Genomic DNA, 21,861 nt, shown 5'->3' on the forward strand with positions numbered 1-21,861 from the left:
CCTTGCGGCATTATGACGGTCTGTGGGACTCCTACCATACGAGTAACTCACATGCAATAGTTGTAGATGCTGCTAGCGTCGAACCATCAACAGCATCACCCATGCTAATGTCCTTAGCCCAGTGAGCCACAACAGCCACAAGAAAGTGAGATTTAATTCCTCACACTATCAACAGCAGACAGACATACACTTTGGAAAACAGAATATGTAGCCAGGTTCTTTGGGACAGCTCTGGAATTGTGTGGTCTGCTGATATATCCTTGCAAACATACTGTTACTGTGGTTGTATGGGAACAGTGATGTGTTGGGGGTAGGGGACTCTGGCATTGACAATTGTGCATCTGTCCTATGACACCACTGTTTGGCATTTCCCTTGCATACTGCAGTGGGTTTTTCAGCCATGTGATCTAATGCATATTATGGGGCACTCAGTATTGGACAGAGTACTTGTTGTCCCACATAGCTGTTAGTTATCTGTAAGTAGCCCAGTAGCCCACTCTATTCCCTTGCATGCATGCAGCAGGTCCATACATATGCTACCATAGTCTAATACACACTACATTTGTTGTAAAGGAGAGTGACTCACCTTGTGAATGCAGAAGTTGAGATACTCTGTCTGATGCACACAGTATGCAGCCAATAGATGGTAAGGTACAGGTTGTGTGGTGTGGCTGGCATCCTTTTTACTATGTATGTGAGTTTGGGTAAGGTGTCGGTCCCTAGGACCCTAGGTTGTCAGTGCTTGTGCTATGCATTAATTCATCCTTTGCCAAGGCCAGGGCATACTGGGCATGTCTATGTATACTTACAGGGACAGCCTTAGGGGGCTCCTCCTCCGAGTCCCACTGTGGGTGTGGCTGTGGGGACCTAGGCACTGGTGGGGGGGGTCTGTGTCTCCCTTCCCTGTGATGATCCTGCTGCAGCTGTTTCCAAAGGATCATATTGTGTAGCATGGCACATACTGTGAACATCTGTGCACATGTGGTTGGAGAGTGCTGCAAGGTTCCACTTGATATACCCTGGCAATGGAACCTTGACTTGAGCAGCCCAAACACATGCTCTATAATGTTCCTAGTTTGTGTGTGCACCTCATTATGGCATTCTTTGGCAGGTGTGTGTGCATTTCTGATGGGTGTCATCATCCACAGTTCCAGCATCCCCAGTAGATGGCTGTGTGGGATGCTCCCCTGGCAAACATCGGGTACAACTGTGATGCATGCCAGATATGGGAGTCATGATAACTGCTAGGACTGCCAGCACACACATTCATGATAATGCCCTGTGCATTGCACATGACCTGGCAGTTGATGGAGTGATACCCCTTGCAGTTGGTGTAGACTCTACCCTCATCACCAGGCAGTGATTTTATGTATACATGGGTGCAGTCTATGGCACCCAGTACCTAATGGTAGTGTGCTATATGGTAGAAGAGACGCATACTGCTGGCCCTTTCCTTGGGGATGCGGGGTAAATAAATGGGCTCACTGGCATGTGTTTGCATGGCAGCCAGGAACTGGTGGAGTACCCTGGATGCTGATGACCGTGAGACCCCCATCATTCCCCTAATTGATCTTTGAAAAGTAACTGTAGCTAGTATTCTAAGGGCTACACATACCTTTGTTTCCACTGGGATGGGCTCCCCTTTGTTGAATCTGGGTCTGAGTGGAGGGTGGCAGAGGTCAGTGAGTTATTGTAGTATGTCCCTGTCCAGCCTGTAGTGCTCTGCAATCTCCAGCTCATGTAGCTTCTGGAAGGTTGCCCTGAACACTCTTCACCATTTCTGTCTAGGTTTATTAGCAGCAGCAGCAGCACTGACTTCAGCATCTAACACACACAGATGTAGCAGAGTTGCAGCAATCCCTAGCATTCTCTCAGTAAAAATTCCAAAGTCTGTACTCCAATGGTGTAGAGTATGGGGCAAAATCAGATTGTAGGGTGTATGCATATTTTATAGCACTCTACTGCAGATGCAGCCTGTGTGATTGGCTAACTATGATGCATTCCACCTGTCAAGTACATAATTGAGGGGTTTGAATGGCCCATTTTAAGTGGAACAGAGGTCATAATTTATTTACACATGATTGGCTTTCTCAGGCAATTTTTTTTAACTACCTTCCCTGCTAAGCACTGTGGCACGGCGCACACACCCTCACCACTGGTATAAACAATGCTCAGCAGTCTAGACACACCTCCATGGATGGGCATGCTCAGCACAGTGGCAAGCCATGCAAACACACTCAAACCAACTAAAATACGCTCCCCGCAGCTAAACAAAGCTTCGCAGCACTGGACACCCCCCTGCTTAGCTGAGCAGCGCACCGCACAAACTGGCACCGCTGAGCTCCAATGTGCTTAAAAAGATAGTGACACACCCCCTTTTGATGTCAGCTAGCTCTACTGTGGACACCAACACAGTTCTGGGGCTACATGGATTTTATCTGTGGGCACAGAAGCCCATTTTTGCTATTCAGTAACCCCAGCTCATTCGCATACAGATCAGTGCACACAATCTGGATACTACACTATTCCAGGGCTTGCCTCCTTAGCAACCACATATATCTACCATTGTACATACTCCATGCAAAGCCCTGTAATGCATTATTGTCACATATTTATTATTTTACGTTTTTACCAATCATTAGTGGACCGGAGTTCCGCTGTGGCGACTCCTGACCGGGAAAAGCCGAAAGACACAAACACTTTTAAATATTTTTTATTGCATAACGGTATGTTTGCGCACTGCTGCACACCGCACAAACATAATATGGGTATTAAAAACAAATATTTATTTTACATTATTTCTCATTACATTTTGGACATACAGGGCATAGTTTTGCACAAATCTTTGTCTGCTATGCTTCTAACTGGGCTTTTACAGCCCCTGTGCACTTTTTAATTTCTTGTACACAGAAATTTTCCATGTACACTTTGAATATCAACATGAACATGGGGTCTGCAGGACTGTCTATCTGCTTGCTGGATCTGCAGTCACCTGCTTATGAGGTGATTTGCATATGCCTTGGACACTTCCATATTCACACACTCGTGCACGCCCTTCAGCTCCATTTACTGGATTGAATTCCCCCTACAGTCTTTTTATGGTTATACCCATCACTGCCTATTGTAAATTTTGGGCCATTAGCACTGTAGCAAGCATGTACTGCAAGACTTTGTGTATGTATGTCTGTGTGTGTTTGTCTGTGTACATGTTTAGGATCATAAGTGGGACCGTATGGTTTTTTTTTTTTGTGTGTGTGTGTGTGTGTGTGTGTGTGCGGGCGCGTGTGTGTGTGTGTGTGCGGGCACGTGTGTGTGTGCGTGTGCGGGCGCATATGTGTGTGTGTGTGTGTGTGTGTGTGTGTGTGTGGGCGCATGTGTGTGTGTGTGTGTGTGTGTGTGTGTGTGTGTGTGTGTGTGTGTGTGTGTGTGTGTGTGTGTGTGTGTGTGTGTGTGTGTGTGTGTGTGTGTGTGTGTGTGTGTGTGTGTGTGTGTGTGTGTGTGTGTGTGTGTGTGTGTGTGTGTGTGTGTGTGTGTGTGTGTGTGTGTGTGTGTGTGTGTGTGTGTGTGTGTGTGTGTGTGTGTGTGTGTGTGTGTGTGTGTGTGTGTGTGTGTGTGTGTGTGTGTGTGTGTGTGTGTGTGTGTGTGTGTGAGTGTGTGTGTGTGTGTGTGTGTGTGTGTGTGTGTGTGTGTGTGTGTGTGTGTGTGTGTGTGTGTGTGTGTGTGTGTGTGCGCGCGCGCGCGCGTGTGCTTGTGTGCATGTGTATGGCAGTGTGCCTATCCTGGAGTCTGTATGAATGTGTACAAGTGGTGGAGTATGCATATGAGTGAGTGAGTGACTGAGTGTATGTCTGTGTATTTGTGCCTGTCTCTGTAGGTGCATGTGCTGGGGAATACTTTACCAGTGTACTGATGCTGCTAGAATCTAGCAGCCTGTACATTAACTGCTTGATTCACAGACATGAAAATAAGTTGCTAATGAGCTTTGCTCATTGTGACCTTTTTCAGTGGGTCTGTGAATCTTTCATTATTGACACAGCACTACTAGAGCAGAACAACAAAGCGCTAGAAGTGTTATGATTATATTTTCTCTGAATACCCCTTTTGACTTTCCATTCCCTATATCTTGCATGTCTCTACCCACTTCTGAAATGTTCTTATTTGACGTACAACTGCTACTCTGTAAAAATGAAAACATATGCTCTTACATACGTAAGATGGTATAGGCTTATTTATAAAGTTTCATGTACATTTATCAGCTTAAGAGAGAACCTTTATACACCCTTTTGTGACTTGTAAACTGCTACTGTTGTTAGTAAGATTAATAAAATGAAACATCACATACATCTCAGGACCTACCAAGTACAAATTAATTTAAAATAAAGAAAAAACCTTAAGTAACTATATCCTCTCTACAAACATTACATTACCTGTATTAGACCTGCACTCTAGAGAGAAATCCATCCATAATCATTATAGAAAATGTGTTACTTTCTCAAATTTCTACTGCTTTCCCTTAAGATCACAGTAAACGCATAGTAAATGATAAACATACATTAGCTGATAAAAATGGTCAGTTAAAGAATACTGTGAGTACTTACACTAAATTTCCAGACAGAAATATACTGTATGTTAAAAACATGTACACCAGATATTATGCTGCTACAAAATGAAAATATTGTGTACTATAACATAGATTCAAAAATGCATAGGTCTAATATACAAATTCTAGACCAACAAATATGGCATATCAAATGAAAAACATATGTATAAATGCTCTAGACAGGTGGGCTAACAACTGTTGTAGGTAGATGTACACCCTACATAGACTGCAGTTTGTGTTGATAATGGGATGGATGATTAATGATTAGTAGTGTAGCATGGATTAGTATGACAGCCATGTTTGGAAGGGTAGCAACAAATGTACAAAAAATATAGGTTTGAAGCTTTTTTAAGACAGATAAATACTTTTGCAGGAAACAAGTGGGCAGATAAGTAAGAAGCAAGACAAAAAAAAGGTAATGTACCAGTAGAAACCTTGGTACATGCATGGATGAATATTAGGATACAGTTTAGGTACACAGGTAAACTGTGCCTAGCTATAGTTATTTAAATAGTATTTGCATCAGTCTGTACTTTAATAATGGTTTGCTTTTGTGTCTTACTCCCATGGTACATTGCATGCAAAGCAGGAGCAAGTGTCATCTGATGTCTAAGAAAAAAAAAAAAAAACAGTCCGGAAAAATGCTTATAACATATTTAGCATTTGCTGCTAGCTTCTGACTAGATGCTTCCTTATTGAGAGAAAACAGATTTCCTGGTAAACATTTATGCAAACAACAGAGCAATAGACCTGCTTCATTATGTTGAATTTCTGATAAATCTGGTATGTTTACATTTCAGCACACAAAATATATGCAGATACTCACAGTTCTGAGTACAGGATGTGAAGGTTGCCCAAGTTGTCGATGTAGTTTGCTGGACTTAACCATGGCAGAACTAATAGCAGCAAAGTCTTCATAGCCATGATGGATATCCACACTCTAAATCAGGATTAAGTCCATTTCCATCTCCCATTAAAAAATTATTTTGTAAAAAGAATTCAGCTGCCCTTTTTTCCAAGGACTCTGCTCATTTCAGACTAAGGGGTAGTGCATTTTGCATTCTGATTTAATTCCCATAAATTAAACTACACTGAACATCATGGACTTGTTAAGAAGATTACATGATCTGCCTGTCAGATGAGTGGATGACAAGGGTTTAGAATCATCACAGGCTTGTTAGATAGTGACTTATGCTGAGAAGAGGAGGACGTTGGACTTACCGCACCACCCCCTACAGCATAGAGTGCATGTGTGTATGCGTTTTGTACGTGTGTGTGTGAGTGTCTACATGTGAGCATTTTGGTTTATTTCTGGGTCTTGTCTGCGTCAGCAGAAAGGTGTTGCCATGTTTTATGAAAAGGAGACTCACGTCTTCATCTGCGATACTGAGAGTTGAAGGGAAGACCTAATGAGCAGGTTAGGTAATGCCCACTAATTAAACAGAGAGGCACAATATGAGCAGATAAAAGAGATTTGTACTACCCTGCTGGACTCGCCATCAGAAGTCCATTGAATGCATTTCACAGCAGGTGTCATCAGTTCTATGCCATGCTCCTGCAAACAAGAATTATTCACATTGAAGACTGCACTCATCAAGCACATTATGGGAATGACTGCTCCAGCTTTTTGATCTGTCATGCTTGCGTAAGCATGCATGACTCTAGCTTTTAACTGGAAATGATTCTGGCAGCTAGATTCCAAACACTAGCAGCAGTAACCATTTCACTGATGGTAGAGCTTTAGTGTGCTGTTTAATGTTCAGTAGTGTGATGCAAATGATTAGCACCAGACATTATCAAACTGGTAAAGCACATTATAACTGGATGAACAAATAATGACTAAAAACCTGTTGTTTTGATGTACAACATTCAGCCTTCATTTTGCATACTGCTTTGCACTGGACACTGAAACTGCAGACTGTACTGCTGTTTGTGGTTTGTAACCCCGTGGGTTGTTCTAGCAAAATAAGTCTTTTGTTCAGTGCTTTCATAAAAATGAATCAATTGACAAATAATTCAATCCATAAATAAATAATATCAGGAACATCTGCATTTTTCTCAGTGAAAGTAAAAGGGTAGTCATCATTTTACAGTGGTTAACCAATTAAAAACTTGGGTCTACTTCTTTGTATTATTTTAATATGTATGCAGTTCAAAAATGCATTAACCTTCAACAAAGCAAGGCAGGGCTGTGGTGTTTTGAGATAAAACCCTGACTACAACTCAAATTATCCCAGTTGCAGTCAGCATCCTGGAGGCCGCAGGAGTTGGCCAGGGCATGGTGGGTGTAAGGGGGCTTGACGCTGGCTCTTCCTCCTATAAGGGGCATGTGAAAGTGTGGGCACACTAATGGAATGAGAAGTGATAGGCACTACACCACGTGCCTACCAGTCATCAGGGAAGGCGTTAGAAACACAAGGAAGATCTCCTGATCCCCTGCAGGATGATGGTCTGTGATCTCTGATGCTAATCTCCCATGCATGGTGTCGATACATGATGGTAAGTGAAGGGAATAAATAGGGTCTCGGTAGCCTTGAAGATATGGGGGGGGGTGAAAACAGTGTAAAAACTCTAACAAAAACATTATGCAGCTCAATCTCAATCTCTCTTTGGCTTGGATCAACTTTGAGCTTACCGTTTCTACTTTACTTACGTCTTAAGTTCAGGCAACATCAGTTTTCTCCAGGTGCTTATAATATGAGACAAGTATGTTAAGTAAAAAAAATGTGCAGGAAGGAAAGACTTAATAAGTAACAACAACTGTTAGGGGAATGCGTTCCAGGTACATTGCTAGCTAGATGAGCTATGGAATGGGACACATCCAGGAGTACTAGATGAGCTATGGAATGGGACACATCCAGGAGTACTAGATGAGCTATGGAATGGGACACATCCAGGAGTACTAGATGAGCTATGGAATGGGACACATCCAGGAGTAGTAGATGAGCTATGGAATGGGACACATCCAGGAGTAGTAGATGAGCTATGGAATGGGACACATCCAGGAGTACTAGATGAGCTATGGAATGGGACACATCCAGGAGTACTAGATGAGCTATGGAATGGGACACATCCAGGAGTACTAGATGAGCTATGGAATGGGACACATCCAGGAGTAGTAGATGAGCTATGGAATGGGACACATCCAGGAGTAGTAGATGAGCTATGGAATGGGACACATCCAGGAGTACTAGATGAGCTATGGAATGGGACACATCCAGGAGTACTAGATGAGCTATGGAATGGGACACATCCAGGAGTACTAGATGAGCTATGGAATGGGACACATCCAGGAGTACTAGATGAGCTATGGAATGGGACACATCCAGGAGTACCTTTTGATTTCCCATTCAGCAGGACTCTAGTTCCATTTAACAGTTTGTGCTGCTATTAAGACAGACTGTTCCAGCACTTGATGGACATTTTTTAAATGGGGCTGCTGCTGTTTACCTAATGACGTGTTCCTCCATGGCACCTCCATTCTCTGTTAATATAACTGGCTACTGTGTCAGGACAATGTCCAGGGGAAAAACATCAGCTTAAACAGAGTGTTTGGTGAGTTTCACAGTAAAGGCAATGGGTTGATTATATCTCTGTGCAGTTAGTTTTAGTAACATTGTTGAACAGAGCTTAGTCCACTAATCATAATTTTCCTTAGTTATAGCAGAAATCCCAAAGAATGGATGTGCTGCATCCTTTTCTGTGAGTTGATTTAACATATCCTTCATCATCTCTGGCCTTAAAATCTGTCAGGATCATAGAGTCTCACTTTTTTCTGGTAAACAAGTAGGCTATAGATAAAATGGAATGCCTTGAATGATGCTAAAATCTGAACTATGTGTTCATTGTGGTATATTCCCCATTATACACTCAAATTATTATTGTATTAGATGACAAATATTCCTTGGCAGTGCGTTTCGTGTATTTCTTTTATTAGTACTGATGGGATAAGGTTTTTAACTAAGTTTCTAAAACAGATAAGTGAACCTTTGTTGCTGTTCACTTGCTAGGGTTTTGGTTAAATTGTCCCATCTCAAATGTTTAATAGGTTCATAGGTAATTAATAGGCTAGCTGCCTTTGTGGGTCATTTTAAGCTTAGACAGTTTCCCCTTTTGTGCTCAAACTAACCTATCCCATTTGGTTATAGACTGGCCTTACCTATCCCATGGTTGATAATTATATATTACCCATAATGAGAATAACTGGGATCATACCATAGAGGGGGACCCATGCATGGAATAAAGCATTTAGGAGCTGTATCTGTCCATCAGTAGTACAGGGGGCAGTCTTGGGGTAAATTTTCTGTTTCACATCTATGTATCTAAGTTAATCTTGGAAACAGACAGGGGTAAACTCTGTTTTATGTGGATGGGGACTGTGTTCCATAGAAGCAGTTTACTCTATGAAATACACCTATTCCTCTAAACCATTCTGTTGATGTTACAAAAGAGGTTTAGATCCCCATGCTGAGTATTTTTTATGCTATTTGACTTGCTGATGTGCAGTAAATCCATGCATACTGGTTCAGAGGATGCCTTGTATGCCAGACACAGGCCACTTCTTAGCAGTCTGTGAGTCGGTCCACGTAAGACATGTTGTTTAGGCCTTGTATCCTTTTAGTAAGATATCTCTGTAGGCATTCCAGTTGTTGCATATGTCTGGACAGATACATGCCAAAGGTGGCATTATATTCAATGACTGACCTGATAAGGCTGAGTAAAGGGGGACCATGACATCCCCTAGATCTATACACAGTACCTTTGTTTATAAGCTGTGCAATATAGACGTTCTTTCTTAAAACAATAGACACATGCTGGTCAAACATTATGTCACTGTCCATATAAGTTTCCAAATCCTGAACAAGTAGGTTAGCCCTTAGAGCTTATTGTCAATCTGGGGAAGAATGTTACTGGAAATGTTAGCGCAGTTAACACAACTACAACTGGATTTTTATATGGGGAAGGGGGGAATGGCAGGACACGGCCTTAAATCTCAGCACTGACTGGTTTTATAGTGGTGCATGTCAGTACTAATCTAATGCCAAACAGAATGGTTGGTCACTCTTTTAGCAATTGATGCAACTCCAACCTATCCAGAATAAAGTCTATTCCTGTATCCTATGTTTCTCAGCAACTTCATGTGGGTACCTTGTAAATTGTTCTACTTGGGGAAAAAAAGCTTTTTGGAGTCATTATTAGGGAATGGGTCATACTGCAATGTTCATTCTGTACAAAATTCAGACATATAATAAACAAATGGTGTCCTTCTCACCTTTAAATTTTACTGTCAGACTAAGCACAGTAAAAATGAACATGCCACCTGGGTTGCTTTATAAGTTAGCTGATTTTCCATAATTTTTATTTTATTTTATTTTTTTACTGGATGCATGTGTCCCGTTTTAAGGATGATCCAAGAGCATGATTTGGTTAAGTAACTTGCTCAGTCACATAGTAGGCAAATGAAGGCTGAAGGAATCAAACTGTGGACTTCAGGAAACAGCCTTAATCATCTATGCTAACTGCCTTGTATTAGGTTCTTACAGTTGAGTGGATGATACCAAGTTTTCTGAGGCAAGGTGTGGTTTCACTTAGACAGCCTACTGCATTAAGGACATCATGGCCAAGGGGGGTCTAAACTTTCTGACCTGTCATGGTAGCATATAGGTAAAACCACAAATCCAAATATGAAACCAAGTAATCCTACTACCAGTGAAGGACAGATTGACTACCATGAAGTACAAAACACCAGAATGACCACCACGAAGTACAAAGTAGGTTTATTCAGGTTGAGCACTTTCTTCCCTAATCAAGGGACTTCTTCAGAACAATACAGTAACAACACCCACCCACATATATACCCCACCCCAATTAAACAATTCCATTCTAATTAAACTAATTATAAAACTAATTGTAAAAGGGCAATTCAAACTTGAAAATGAATGAATCACAAGTAAAATGAACATATATAAAGTTAAAGCCTTCATTGCTAAAAAATCATGAACAAAATACAAAACTAGCAAAAATGTGTATATATAACTCTTGACTTAAAAAAGGGGATAGATTTAACTTCTATCCTAAAATGTTATGCAGTTTTAAAACATTAGAAATACAAATCATTTATTTATACCTGGATGCTGAGATGCATTTAAAAACAATTGCCACTGTAATTCCAAAATATCTAAATGTACATCCAGGGTTCGGCCCTGCGCATCCTTTAATAACTGCTGGACCACCAAAAATTTTAACTAGTGCCCACCACACTCCTGCAAATGCCTGTAAAGGGCACTGATGATTCTTTTGTTTTTAATGTCCCCCAAATGTTCTCCAGTTCTAGCCTTGAATTTTCTGCAAGTTTTGCCTATATAAAACATAGGACAATCTTGATATTTGGCCATGTAAATCACATTACTGCTATTGCAGTTGTAATGCCCATGGATATTAATCACCCTTCCATTTAACTTGAAATTTTCCTTGGTTTCAATAATGAATAGGCAATATAAGCATGTGTTACATTTGTAATTCCCAACTTTTCTATTACATGTATAATTGTCCATTCTTCTTTCTAAAATATTTTTAAGGGACCTGTCTTTTCTAAAAACAAATCTGGGGGCTTTACACACTTTTTGTGCAATGTTTGCATCAAACCGCAAGATGTCCCAATTATTTTTAACAATGTCAGCGATTATATTTGCCTCACTATTGTACAAAACAATCAGACTCGTACCACTTTGGAATTTCTCTACTGGTGTTGACCTGCCTCAGGGTCCACAGCCTCTATTCCCCAAGATAGGCCTAAACATTCCAATGTCACATTTGTGTTTAACCTCAGAACTAATGTCACTTAACAAACCATTTGAATACCCTCTCTGTCTAAACATATGTGTAATAAATTCCAATTAATTGAAAAAATACTCATACAGACTAACCATTCCGGCAGCACGCACCATTTGTCCCTTGACAACAGATTTCTTTGGATGGTGCGGGTGCCAGCTGGTATAGTACAGATAAGATTTAGAAAACATTGGTTTTCTATAAATCCTGGTTACAAACCTTTTGTTCAACTGATCCATCTGCAGGTCAACATCCAAATATTTAATTTTTACCCTGTTGCATTCGTGAGTAAATTTCAAAAAGGATACTGTTTCATTTATAAACAGCAAAAATTCTTTTAACCTGACCTCGGTTCCCTTCTAGATCAGGAAAAGGTCATCCAAAAACCTAGTATAATGGACTATTTCTGATGCAAAGGAACTTTTCATCACATGTTCCTGTTCCCAAAATGACATAACTAGGTTCAAAAAAATGGGGGCACAAGCTGCCCCCATTGCTACACGTTTGATCTGTTTGTGGTATTGTCCTTCAAAATAAAGGTAGTTACTCTTAAGAAGTACCTCCATCAAAGTAACAAACTTATTCACTTTATCCTGATCAAAAATGTTGGTCTTGTTGAGCTGCTGTTCTAACCAGGCCAATCCCTCGTCGTGGGGTATTATTGAAAAAAGATTGCATACGTCAGTCATAACCATAATTAAATCAGGAGTAATCTCTATCTCGTTAAGTTCCTTTGCATCAGAAATAGTCCATTATACTAGGTTTTTGGATGACCTTTTCCTGATCTGGAAGGGAACCGAGGTCAGGTTAAAAGAATTCTTGCTGTTTATAAATGAAACAGTATCCTTTTTGAAATTTACTCACGGATACGACAGGATAAAAAATAAATATTTGGATGTTGACCTGCAGATGGATCTGTTGAAGAAAAGGTTTGTAACCAGGATTTATAGAAAACCAACGTTTTCTAACTATCTGGACTATACCAGCTGGCACCCGCACTGTCAAAAGAAATCTGTTGTCAAGGGACAAATAGTGTGTGCTGCCAGAATGGTTAGCCTGTATGAGTAGTTTTTAAATTAATTGGAATTTATTACACATATGTTTAGACAGAGAGGGTATCCAAATGGTTTGCTAAGTGACATTAGTTCTGAGGTTAAACACAAATTCGACATTGGAATGTTTAGGCCCATCTTGGGGGATAAAGGCTGTGGAACCTGGGGTAGGTCAACACCAGTAGAGAAATTCCAAAGTGGTATGAGTTTGATTATTACATACAATAGTGAGGCAAATATAATCGCTGACATTGTTAAAAATAATTGGGACATCGTACAGTTTGATGCAAATATTGCCAAAAAGTGAGTAAAGCCCCCAGATTTGTTTTTTAAAAGACAGGCCCCTTAAAAATATTTTAGAAAGAAGAATGGACAATTATACACGTAATAGAAAAGTTGGGAATTACAAATGTAACACATGCTTACATTGCCTATTCATTATTGAAACTGGGGAAAATTTCAAGTTAAATGGGAGGGTGATTTATATCCATGGGCATTACAACTGTAACAGTAGCAATGTGATTTACATGGCCAAATGTCAAGATTGTCCTATATTTTATATAGGCAAAACTTGAAGAAAATTCAAGGTTAGAATTGGAGAACATTTGGGGGATATTAAAAACAAAAGATTCACCAGTGCCCATCACAGGCATTTGCAGGAGTGTGGTGGGCACAAGTTCAAATTCTTGGTGGTCCAGCAGTTATTAAAGGCTGCACAGGGCCGAACCCTGGATGTACATTTAGTTATTTTGGAATTGCAATGGCAATTGTTTTTAACTGCATCTCAGCATCCAGGTATAAATTAGATGATTAGTATGTCTAGTGTTTTAAAATTGCATAACATTTTAGGACAGAAGTTAAATCTATCCCCTTTTTTAAGTCAAGAGTTACATATACACATTTTTGCTAGTTTTGTATTTTGTTCATGATTTTTTAGCAATGAAGGCTTTAACTTTATATATGTTCATTTTACTTGTTATTTATTCATTTTCAAGTTCGAATTGACCTTTTACAATTAGTTTTATAATTAGTTTAATTAGAATGGAATTGTTTAACTGGGGGGGGTATATATGTGGCTGGGTGTTGTTACTGTATTGTTCTGAAGAAGTCCCTTGATTAGGGAAAAAAGCACTCAACCTGAATAAACCTGCTTTGTACTTCGTGGTGGTCATTCTGGTATTTTGTACTTCATGGTGGTCAATCTGTCCTTCACTGGTAGTAGCATATAGGTAACCATATATGATCTTGACTTAGACAGACAGAATGGACTGGAAATTTACATGGCTCAACATGAATAAGCACTATATAGAAGAACAGCCAGAACAGCACCCAATGTACTATTATTATAATGGATGATCATGAATCGATCCTCTAAACACCTTACTTATACCACCTCTTCTTCAAATGGGACAGCAGCATCTGCTGGGATAGGACGACAGAAGGTCTCACATGACCACACTTGCTACCGCCCTAACATTTCTTTAAATGCTAACATTGTCTAGGCTGTATCTTAACTGCTGTACATAAAAAGTAAGGTCAAGGATCTGTTGAAAAGATATAATGCTTTTTTAAATAAGGGCAACTTCTAATATACCTAGTAATATTAATAAGGATCATCAATTTGTTTAAGAAGATTAAGTCCTACTGGAATGGTGTGTGTGTGTGTGTGTGTGTGTGTGTGTGTGTGTGTGTGTGTGTGTGTGTGTGTGTGTGTGTGTGTATCAATAACAACGCAAATGGCACAATACTGCACATGTGCTGAGAAACAGCTTGGTGCATGCAGAATCTAATTTCTAAAAAACAAACAAAACATTTTTTTTTGCAGGGGAAGCCCCCTGCACACTTATGTGCCCCTTACACCCCCTGCTAATTATATATACTAACTCTGAGACCACAGAAACATGGGTTAAGTCAAATTTTCCAACCCTGGATCAGTCTAACAGAAACTCGACCTATTCACCAGCACACCCATACGTGTGTATATATATATATATATATATATATATATATATATATATATATATATATATATATATATGAACACACAGATATATTTTTGTGTGTGTGTGCACTCACGTGTGTGATTAAGATGGAAATTGAAAATCAGGAAATATTACTTGACTGAATACAACAAAGTACACCTAGGCAGTCTGAATATTGCTATAAGCCCCTTGTCTGAACCCATGTCTAGGTTCTGTCCTTGTGGGATTCCTCTTGTAAAGTCATACACAATATATGGGTCATACAACACTTTGTCAGAGACATTCTCTGTTCCTCCTGAAGAAGTATCCACAGATTTGGCACACTTGTGAACAGTACACACTTCAGCTGATACTATAGTTATCATATTTTGTAAACACATGTAGCATCCTAACGGAGTAGCAAAAAAAAAAAATCAGATTTTATTATATACTGTATACCAAACAGGGCTGCCCCACCTTTCTGTACTCCATATAAGGCTAACATATACAGTTTGGAATTTTATCATTACAGGTCACGTCACATTCATTTTACCCCATGGAATACAGTTTTACCTGTGCACATCTTTAATCATCTTAATCCATTTTACAAATATCTTCTAACAATTCATAACATAAATTACAGACAATGCTAATGTTGCATTTAGTAGCAATGCTTAGCTCCTGCAAGCATGTCTGGGGACGATCCATAACATTCTTCTGTCATTATATAACATATGCAGTCTCGAATACCTTAAATCTCTTCCAGGGTCTATGTCGCCATGCATTTGTATTCATGATCACTTTGTAAATGCTTTTAGTGGTTTTATTTCTGTCTTCCTGTACTCTTTGTTTACCATGTGCACTCTTTGTAGCACCATTTCATCTGCACATTTGTTCACCTTAGCTTTTCCCATAGCATCATGTGACATTTTGCCATATTAGAACCTTTTGATGAGACTACCAGCCATCTTATTAAATGTATGTCCAACCTTCTTCTGTTGCATTTTAAACACATATCACAGAGCAGTTTCTTAGGTACTACAATACTTAAAGCCTATTTAATAGCAATTTTGAATCACAAAATTACATTTTCATAAACTTCCAGAATACATTTTACGTATCAGTCTATCTCATAAGGCATTAAATAAGAAATATTTTCTCCCATGCACTCTGACACTGGCAACTCACATCACTCTTTAAAATGCAGAAAGTAAATGTTTTTTATATATTTGGTTATGTATGCACACAGGCAGGCAGGCACACACACACACACACACACACACACACACACACACACACACACACACACACACACACACACACACACTTACATAAGTGTGTATGTACTCTTTCTATACAGACAAACATGCATTTTATACAAATATACATATGTATGGGTCTATAATGAAAATTCTAATTACGCTATTTCAAATTTTGAATATGTCTAACACAATCCACTGAATACTTCCTTCACACTGAAAAGTAAATGAAAGCAAACAAAAAACATAAAACAATGGTTTTGCAGTGAGGCAAGCCACCCGTTTGCTCCCCCACCCCCTGGTTTAGTATACCAACTCTAAGATTGCACAACAGTAGGTGAAAAAATAGAAACATCCTTAAAATCCTTACCCACTATTAACAATTGACACATCTCAGTGCCGTTAACTACAACAGCAACAGCCCTACACAAGCAGCTAAATGTGCACATTAGCATATCAGGTAGCAATGTCACCAGACAGCAAGAGAAGGAGTTTTCCAGTTTGCTTCTCAGCTGGGGTGCCTTCTGTATGGACTCTGCATGTCCGTGTTTGGATGGGTTTCCTCCAGGTGCGCCAGTTTCCCACATTTCTAAAGACATGCAATAGGTGGACTAGAAACTATAAATCAGCTGTAAGAGTGAGTGTGCATATATGTGTGGTATGAAAGAACAATTGTGGAAGGGCTAACCACCTGGTGGTATGAACATTGACTGTAGCCAATGGTCACTGTTGATGTGACACTCCACACCCCATGTCCAAAAATGGGAAAAATGAGGTTATGGATTGTTTCTTTTAAGCTGTTGAACTATTGGTTGCAGAGTTTGAAAATGACGTTTTTGATCATTGCTGCTGTTCAGTTGCATGGCATTGAAGTACAGTGTGGATTAGTGGGGGTTTGCCCTTTCCCCACTGTAGTGCAATCTCGGAATTGGTATATATAATTACTGGGGGGTGGAAGTGCAGGGGGAATGCTGCCCCTCAAAAAAATATTTTTTGTTTTGCTTTGAATGTTTGTGAATCGCAGTCTTGTGTATTCAAATCCTTGGGTCTTAGCATTCGAACATTTGATAGTTTGAATGCTCAACATAGACATGTATATATGTGTGTGTGATGATTTTGACAAATTAGAATCTTCCAGGTAGTACTCAGTGACTTACCATTTTTATTGGTAGACCTCTCTCTTATTCTCTTTCAATATATGTATGTTGTTCTTTTTTCGGCTTTTCCCGGTTAGGGGTTGCCATAGTGGAACTCCAGTCCACTAATGATTGGCAGTAGATTTTTCTGTGCCGAGGTGCCAGCCCGACGCCCAACCTTAAACGAAGGTATGCCCATTCACGCATGTCTTTTGATTGCCACTCGACCACGGGGAAGACATGCAGACTCCACACAGAAGGCGCTCCAGCCGAGAATCGAACGAGAGAGCCTTTTGCTGTGAGGCGACAACGCTATTGCTACACCACCGTGGCTTAGGTAAGTATATATATATATATATATATATATATATATATATTTGTATATATAATATGTGTGTATGTTTGTGTGCATACACATGTATGTGCCTGTGTGTGCACACCCTGGGGAAACAGTTAATTCAGTTGTTTCAACTGCATTAAGTGCTGCATTCAAAAACATGTAAAAGATTTTCTAAAAAGCTATTGCTAAATGTAACTCTTTCATGTCTATGAATCACTTATTATTACTATAGTATTACTTGAGCTCATCAACAAAGTACTAGTAAGCCTACAGTGATAATTTCTTTGAATAGCCCTTCCCAATCATTTTAACAATATCAACATATGAGCATTTGCTATTTTTCTAACATTATAATAAGGCAAGTAAAGAATTATAGCTGGAGTTCAGATGATATTGCATATATATATATATATATATATATATATATATATATATATATATATATATATATATATATAGGTTTACCTTCAAAATGTTGAATGCTAAATGGATGAAAATTAATTGGTTGAATGCACTATACTGAATGATCAAAATGTTGAAATAAAATGAGTCTAAACTCACAATGTCGAAATTATCGAATTTGCCCCCCTGCAAAATAGTACAGGTGATCTTATTGCTTTTTCAAGTAAATGATTTTAGACATTTTGAACATTCAATGTTTTGGATTTAGATGTTATTTTTCAACCAAATGAACATTAGACATTATAGCATTCGACATTTTGAAGGTAAACCATAAATATATATATATATATATATATATATATATATATATATATATATATATATATATATATCTACACACACACACACACACACATACACACACAAATTTGTAGTGGTCTGGTGTGTAATAAATATCTTGCAGTCTAGGATAATATGAGTCTTGAATATACGCCCCCATTTCTGCATTACTTGCCTTTTATACACAAACCAGGCCTTCATGAATTCCATTTCTTCATTGTCCCTGCTTTTAATGTAATATTATTATTTTACATTTATATCAGTGGCCTGTAGTACTTGTGTAAGTTGACTATTGGATAGCTCTTTGGGTATTTTTGTAGTTGTTTATGAATGCAGTGACTAATGGTTTGTTTTTCAAATCTAAAGTATATTTGCATATTTTTTGTAGTGCAAATTAATTTTTGGTGCATTTTATAATGCAATGCAGGTTGTATCAGGACTTGTTTCTTATGTACTTTAGTTATGGTTTTATTTTGTTTAATCTTAGCTAGTTAAGTCAGAATGATTTTGCTAGTAATACAATTTTTTCATTTGCTAGTTATAGTCAATGTCTTATATCTTACTTTATTTTAAGATTTTTTCTTTTAACAATAATGGACTTCATTTCTATGAGGTTGATTAAGGCAGGCTGCGATGCCTCACCACTGCTCCAGTAATTAAGGAGCCTCAATCCTAACCACTGGCAACAGTGGGGGATGTACACACTGGGTGGATGAAAGTACATACACAATAAAGTGCAATTTCCCTTAAGAGCACATAGAGACCACCATCAGTCTGGCACTGTTTTTTTCCTCTTTCTCCAGATCCCCAGTAAGACTCCTCACTGGCACAGCTATAGATTTGAAATCTAAGCTATGTGGCCAAGCCAAGACCACCAGCAGCTTCTCTGTCCAATCAGTGCTTCATGTCCCTGCCCAAGTAGCTGACACACACACTCTTTGAGACTTGGTTTATGCACAAACACACGCACCTGGGAAAGGATGGCACAGGTTTACTAGCTATGCCCCCTTCTGCCCAGACTATACGGTAGTTTTCAATGCCACCAGCCACTACTTATCAGCTACTTTAAGGGCCTTAGCAAAGCATGTCCAATCTTACTGTGTAATGTTACTATTAATCCAAATGGTAGTTTGACCAAGAGGAAGGCTATTAGGAGTGGCCTGTACAGTGTCACCAAATAGATATGCAAGTACCCTTGTTGTTGTGGTCTTTAGGCTTTTCCCGGTTAGGGGTCACCACAGCGGAACTCCGGTCCGCTAATGATTGGCAGTAGATTTTCACAAACGCCGAGCTACCAGCTCAACGTTCAACCTTCAATGAAGGCACGCCCATTTACGCATGTCTTTCGAAAGCCCACCCAACCACGGGGAGGACATGCAGACTCCACACAGAAGGCACTCCCCGCACTCCAGCCGAGAATCGAACGGGAGAACCTCTTGCTGTGAGGCAACAATGCTACCGCTGCACCACTGCGGAAGTCTATAGATATGCAAGTACGCTAAGAACTTAAATATGTCTCGCAAATATCAGCCACAAAGATAACTATATTTAATAATAAATAATAAAAGAACAAGAAACTACTTAGTAAGTCATTACAGTAACTTCAGAGTTCAAAATAACAGGAAATATTTAAAACAACATTGCAAGACAGTCTTAAATCAACAAAGAAAACATCTTTATAGCCGCCTACTTTGAGCATTTTCTGGCTTGTTAAACTTGATTTCTGCATTGGTAACTGTATTTAGAACACAACCTAGAGCCGTTTACTGAATTTCCTGTTTGCACTTATTTTTAAAATCGTTTTTTTCTTAAAATTTGCATTTTATCTGTCTCTGGCCTAGCACTCAAGTGTGGGGTCATTTACTGCACTGTTATAACTTGTTGATACTTGTGAACCTCTGCTATCTTTAAAAAAACTAAAAAATTCTTGCTTTTTTCCCCACTTTTCTGAGATTTAAAATAGCTCAGTTACAGGCTTACTGTTCTGAACTGTTTGTAAGTTTCTTGGAGGCCATTTTTTGCTTGGGCTAAAGGGAAGTCTCTCTGTTCATCAGTGGCAGTGATAAACATTGAGCAGCCTGCCTGCCCCTGTGGGAGTGGTTACTGCCTTGAAACTGTAGTTTTATTGGCCATTTTGGGTCAATTCCAAACTCCTTGATCTCCCTCTCTTAAAACCCTCTTTTGAGCGGTTTTGCGCATTTTTGTGCATAGCGCAACAACGGGCAGCGCCGCCTAATTGGGTTTAAACTATTCCTGGCTCCACGAAGTCTGCTCTTCACTTTTTCCCTTAGAACTGCTCTATCTCTCAAATTAAACACCATATTCTCATTCTAAGGCCCTTCACTGCTCCAAATAAGTAATCTTACAAGTTAGCACTATTAAACCATAAGCACTACTTACTCTTATACTCTCTACGATTACCTTGACCCCTATTGGTCCGTCTTAATTCAGTTTCCCTATATTACTCTAGCATGTCCAAAGGTCAGTCAATGGTTTCCTCTCCAGTCCAGCTGGTGAATCTGGGAATTTTGAGGCAATGTTACAACTGTCTCATGTACACAGACAACCCTCTCCTCCTCCAAACAGGTTCAAATATATGTGAGAGATGCAACCATATAGCCAAACTGGAGGCTGAGCTCTCTCATCTCAAAACTGGTGAAACCAGTCAGGAGGAGAAGGTAACCTCACACAACACAATTCCAGTATCACATAGTCCCACCACATCAGCGAACCAAACACATAAATACACAAAACATACTCAGAGGCTCTAAATAAAAATCTACCTAAGCAACAGAGACCTCCAAAGCAGACATCCAAGCAAACGCTACCCCAAAACAAAACACGCACAACACATAGCCCACAAAGTCAGTTTGCCAAGCAGCCACAGCCCTTAAGGCTGAATAACACACCTGATACTCTTGTAATAGGTGACTCTATTGTCAGACACACTGACATCCCGCTCACCAGGCTGAACAAAAAGAAGGTCACAGTGAGCTGCCTGTTGGGCGCTAGGATCCGCCACATAACGCAAGCACTCAGGTCACTCCAAAGCAAATACAAATATGACTCAGTCATCGTACATGCTGGTGTGAATGACCTGAGATGTACCTCCCTGGACTACATGAAAAGAGACATAGAGGAGCTCTCTGATCATGTAGCCCAGGCCGGTATGACCCTGACCTTGAGCAGCATCTTACCCTTACCTAGAATGATGCCACAGTACAAAGACAAAATGATCGATTTTAACAATTGGCTAAAATTTTGGTGTCATTCAAAGGGGATCCAGTGTCTGTCAGCCTGGGATGACATGCTCGACAAGCCACGTTGCTTCGCTAGGGATGGCTTGCACCTGTCACCACTGGGCTTTTGGATATTGGCAAAGGCTCTTGCCACCCCGATAGTGCCTTTTTTAGGCAAGGCTCAAAAGTCAAACCCACCTCCATAGACAGCACAAGGAACAAGAAACTAAGGGTAATGTTCCTAAACGCCAGAAGTCTTAACCTCAAGATGCATGCACTCAAAGCTCTCCTCAGTATGGAGAACATTGATATCTGTGCAGTGACAGAACCTGGTTCAAGGCTCCAGAGAGCACCCCAGCACTAACAGGTTATACCTCATATCATGCTTTTCGGCCCCAAAACCCGGACCGAACCACAAAAGGAGGGGGAGTTTCCATATTTATCAAGGATATCCACACCTCCAGGTTAGTGGCATTGCACGAAGTATCGGAGATCATCCATGTGCAACTAACAGTGGGCAAGACTGCTTTTCAGTTTATAGCATCCTAAAGACCACCCTCTCAAAGTCAGGAATCCCACTCGGCTTTCCTGAAAACATTGGAGAACATGAAGATCTCTCCGAACACCATTATATTGGGTGACTTCAACTACCCAAACATAGACTGGGAGCACTACTCAAGCCCCAGCACCTTAGCCCAAAGG

The 21,861-nt window shown here is 39.8% G+C and overlaps 1 protein-coding gene across 2 annotated transcripts in view; it reads right to left on the reverse strand.

The window, feature by feature from the left end:
- Positions 1-21,861, reverse strand: part of LNX1 (ligand of numb-protein X 1) — a 1,086,042-nt gene that overhangs the window by 841,192 nt on the left and 222,989 nt on the right. Inside the window, exon 1 of one of the 2 annotated variants that reach the window (XM_044061424.1) lies at positions 5,427-6,081. The exons of the other annotated variant lie outside the window; for it this stretch is intronic. Within the exon in view, the coding sequence (XP_043917359.1) occupies positions 5,427-5,524 (98 nt within the window). The 5' untranslated portion in view covers positions 5,525-6,081. Of the gene's footprint in view, positions 1-5,426; positions 6,082-21,861 lie in introns of those variants that run through there. 2 annotated transcript variants of the gene reach the window in all.

The sequence above is a fragment of the Protopterus annectens genome, chromosome 2.part0 (genome assembly GCF_019279795.1).
Source record: "Protopterus annectens isolate FY-2018-M chromosome 2.part0, PAN1.0, whole genome shotgun sequence".
In the NCBI taxonomy this organism is placed as follows: Eukaryota; Metazoa; Chordata; order Ceratodontiformes; family Protopteridae; genus Protopterus; species Protopterus annectens.